The sequence below is a fragment of the Lichenostomus cassidix genome, unplaced genomic scaffold (genome assembly GCF_008360975.1).
Source record: "Lichenostomus cassidix isolate B80296 unplaced genomic scaffold, HeHo_3.0 HiC_scaffold_46, whole genome shotgun sequence".
Taxonomy (NCBI): Eukaryota; Metazoa; Chordata; class Aves; order Passeriformes; family Meliphagidae; genus Lichenostomus; species Lichenostomus cassidix.
This window is the reverse complement of record NW_028147597.1, coordinates 2102985-2106277: the sequence shown is the minus strand read 5'-3', so window position 1 is coordinate 2106277 and position 3293 is coordinate 2102985. Positions and strand designations below refer to the sequence as shown.

Genomic DNA, 3293 nt, shown 5'->3' with positions numbered 1-3293 from the left:
TTGCACATCCCCACATGCCAGTGCCCCGGGAAGAGCCCTGAGCACTGAGGGAGGGACAGGATCTGCCTTGCCAGGGGCTGGGGCTCAGGCCTTGGCCCTTTGCATTCCTGAAACACATCCAGGTTTGCTCAGCATCAGAGACACCTTTGCCTTGTTTGTCCCCAGCTGTCATCACTGCCTCCGGAGTTCTGCTCCATCTGGAACCTGGGGACACTTTCTGATTTGTGTCCCTCAGTGGGACACATTGAAACTTTGAGATACTTGGAAGTTTGAATCTGACTTGGAGTTCTTGAGAAGTTTTTTGAACACTCTCTCAGGGACTGAGTCTGATGTAAACACCAAATCCCCAAGAGGCTCATTAAAGTCCTTGTGCTGTTGCTGTGCTGCTGAGCTGGGCTGGGCTCCTGGCACAGAGGGAACTCCTGGCAACCAAGAAGAGCTTCAAAAAGACATTTCTCCTGAGGAGCAGTTTCTTATCCAGCCCAGCAGGGCTGAGGGTGCTGCCTGCAGGTACCTGAGAGGAGTGAAGCAGACAGAGGCTTAAAGACACTGGAAGGACAATTCTGAGCTTATTCATGGAGAAAACTTCACAGCTTCTGACACAGTAAGTCTCTGGCTGCAGGGATCTTCTAAAGCTGACACATGACAGCACTGATATGACTGTAAGGATGGCTCTGCTGGTGTTTCTGGTTTGGGGGAGGATGTGCTACAGAGCAGAGCTGCCCTGGGCACCGTCAGAGGGACAGGGCAGGACAGCTCCTGCTGCCAGGGATGGCTGCAGGCTGGGAAGGTGGGGGTGCAGCCAGGGGTGCCCAGGGCTGTCCTGCAGAGCAGCTCCTGCAGCCCTGAGGGCTCTTTGCCAGGGCAGGGGATCTGCCAGCTGCCCTGAGCAGCAGAGCTCTTGTGTCCCCTGGCAGCCAGCACAGCCCTCAGCCCGGGGGCTCGGGGCCCTCAGTCCCCTCCTGGGCCGGCAGAGCAGCACCAGAGATGAAGGGCATCTCTCCTGCCATTGCCCATTCCCTGCTGACCAGGGCCTGAGGGCGACTGTCCTGCACTGCTGCTGCCTGCGAGGGGCTGTGCAGGGCTGGGCAGGGAAAGGCTTTTCCTCAGGGCTTGGCTGTCTCTCTCCTTGCCTTGCTCAGGTGCTCCTGGCATTGCTGACAGGCTCTCTGGCAATGGCAGTTGCAGCTGCAGGGTCAGGCGCAGCCCTTGGGGCTCCTCCTGTGCAGGGTGAGCACAGCAATGAGGTGTCCCAGCTCCCTCTGCCCTGGGCAGCTCTGGGCAGGGCAGGCTGGCAGGCTGGCAATGAAATGACTCTCCTCAAGCAGTTCCATGGCCAGGACCCTTGGTGTGTCCTCGGGGTGTCCATCCAAGCTGTGAGCTGCCTTCCAGGGGACACTGGGGGACAGGAGTGTCCTTGGCCAGCAGTGGGGCTGAGACTCTGAGAAAGGCTGAGCCATTTGGCTCTGCTGTGAGTCCCTCTGCTCTCAGCTGTGTCAGGGTGATTTTCAGGGGAACACAGTGAGTGCCCTTGATCTCAGAAACGGCAGCTGGGAACAGATGAAGCACCAGAGCAGCTCCCCTCACCCTTCACTGAGTTACAGCCAATCCTCTTGCCTTGCACAGTTCTCTCTGTTCTCCCTGAGCACAGCAGGAAATTCTCTGAAACTGCCTTTGGCTGTCACTGTTCCTTAGCCCTGGGACAGGAGATGCTGCCAAGCTCCTCTGCCTTACGGGCAGTTTGGCCTGAGGAAGTCCAACCCAAGACTGGTCCCTGTCCCCCATTCCCATGACCCACTGCTGCAGAGCAGAGCTGACTCCTCGGTGTCCATGGGCAGAGCCACTGCTTGTCACAGCAACAGGGCCAGATCCCAGCAGAGCTGCAGGCATGGGGCTGGAGGAAGAGCTCTGAGAAAAGGGAAACTGGGTGGCACACTGTGGGAGGGGCATGGCTGGGAGAAAGGGCTTGGACATTGCTCAGGATAATCTTCTCTGACTTTTCACTGTCCTTTCCTCAATGAACAGGTCCCCATGTCCAGAGGATCAAAATGTCCAACAGGAGCTCCATCAGCCACTTCCTCCTCCTGCCATTTGCAGACACACGGCAGCTGCAGCTCCTGCACTTCTGCCTCTTCCTGGGCATCTCCCTGGCTGCCCTCCTGGCCAACAGCCTCATCATCAGCGCTGTAGCCTGGAACCACCGCCTGCACACCCCCATGTTCTTCTTCCTGCTCAACTTGGCCCTCACTGACCTGGGCTCCATCTGCACCACTGTCCCCAAAGCCATGCACAATTCTCTCTGGGACACCAGGGACATCTCCTACTCAGGATGTGCTGCACAGCTCTTTTTCTTTATCTTGTTGATTTGAGTAGAGTTTCCCTCCTCACCATCATGTGCTATGACCGCTATGTGTCCATCTGCAAACCCCTGCACTATGGGACCCTCCTGGGCAGCAGAGCTTGTGCCCACATGGCAGCAGCTGCCTGGGCCTGTGGCTTTCTCAATGCTCTGTTGCACACAGCCAATACATTTTCCCTTCCTCTGTGCCATGGCAATGCCCTGGGCCAGTTCTTCTGTGAAATCCCACAGATCCTCAAGCTCTCCTGCTCACATGCCTACCTCAGGGAAATTGGGCTCATTTTTGTTAGTGCGTGTTTAGGTTTTGGGTGTTTTGTGTTCATTGTTTTCTCCTATGTGCAGATTTTCAGGGCTGTGCTGAGGATCCCCTCTGAGCAGGGACGGCACAAAGCCTTTTCCACATGCCTCCCTCACCTGGCTGTGGTTTCCCTGTTCCTCAGCACTATAATGTTTGCTTACCTGAAGCCTCCCTCCATCTCTTCCCCAACGCTGGACCTCATGGTTTCAATTCTGTACTCAGTGGTGCCTCCAGTACTGAATCCCCTCATCTACAGCCTGAGGAACCAGGAGCTCAAGGCTGCAGTGTGGAGACTGATGACTGGACAATTTCGGAAACATTAAATTGGTTGCCACTTTCCAAAAATCACTTGTTACAGGAGTCTTCTTTAATGGTTCTTGTTGGTCGGTTGTGGGTTTTTTTTTTGTTTTAGTTTTTTACCATCCACAAATAAAAGTCATTGTGCCATTTCTCATTTTGCTTCTCTCCATCTTTGCTGTGACCCACAGACTGTGTCAATGAGGAGCTGTGCCCTCGGTGGCTTTAAACAAACTAAAGGATCTCCTAACCAAGTTTTCACCAGAGATCCCACTTTGTTCCCATCTGTGGAGCTGCAGCAGCAATGTCTGTGTGCAGAGCTGGGGCAGATCAGGGGTG

General features: G+C 55.1%; 1 protein-coding gene across 1 annotated transcript; it reads left to right on the top strand.

The window, feature by feature from the left end:
* Nucleotides 1-2386: 2386 nt before the first annotated feature.
* On the top strand, nt 2387-2980 carry LOC146421943 (olfactory receptor 14J1-like). The gene has a single exon (XM_085046952.1). The coding sequence runs from the start codon at nt 2393-2395 to the stop codon at nt 2978-2980; it is 588 nt and encodes a 195-aa protein (XP_084903078.1). The 5' UTR covers nt 2387-2392.
* Nucleotides 2981-3293: the final 313 nt, after the last annotated feature.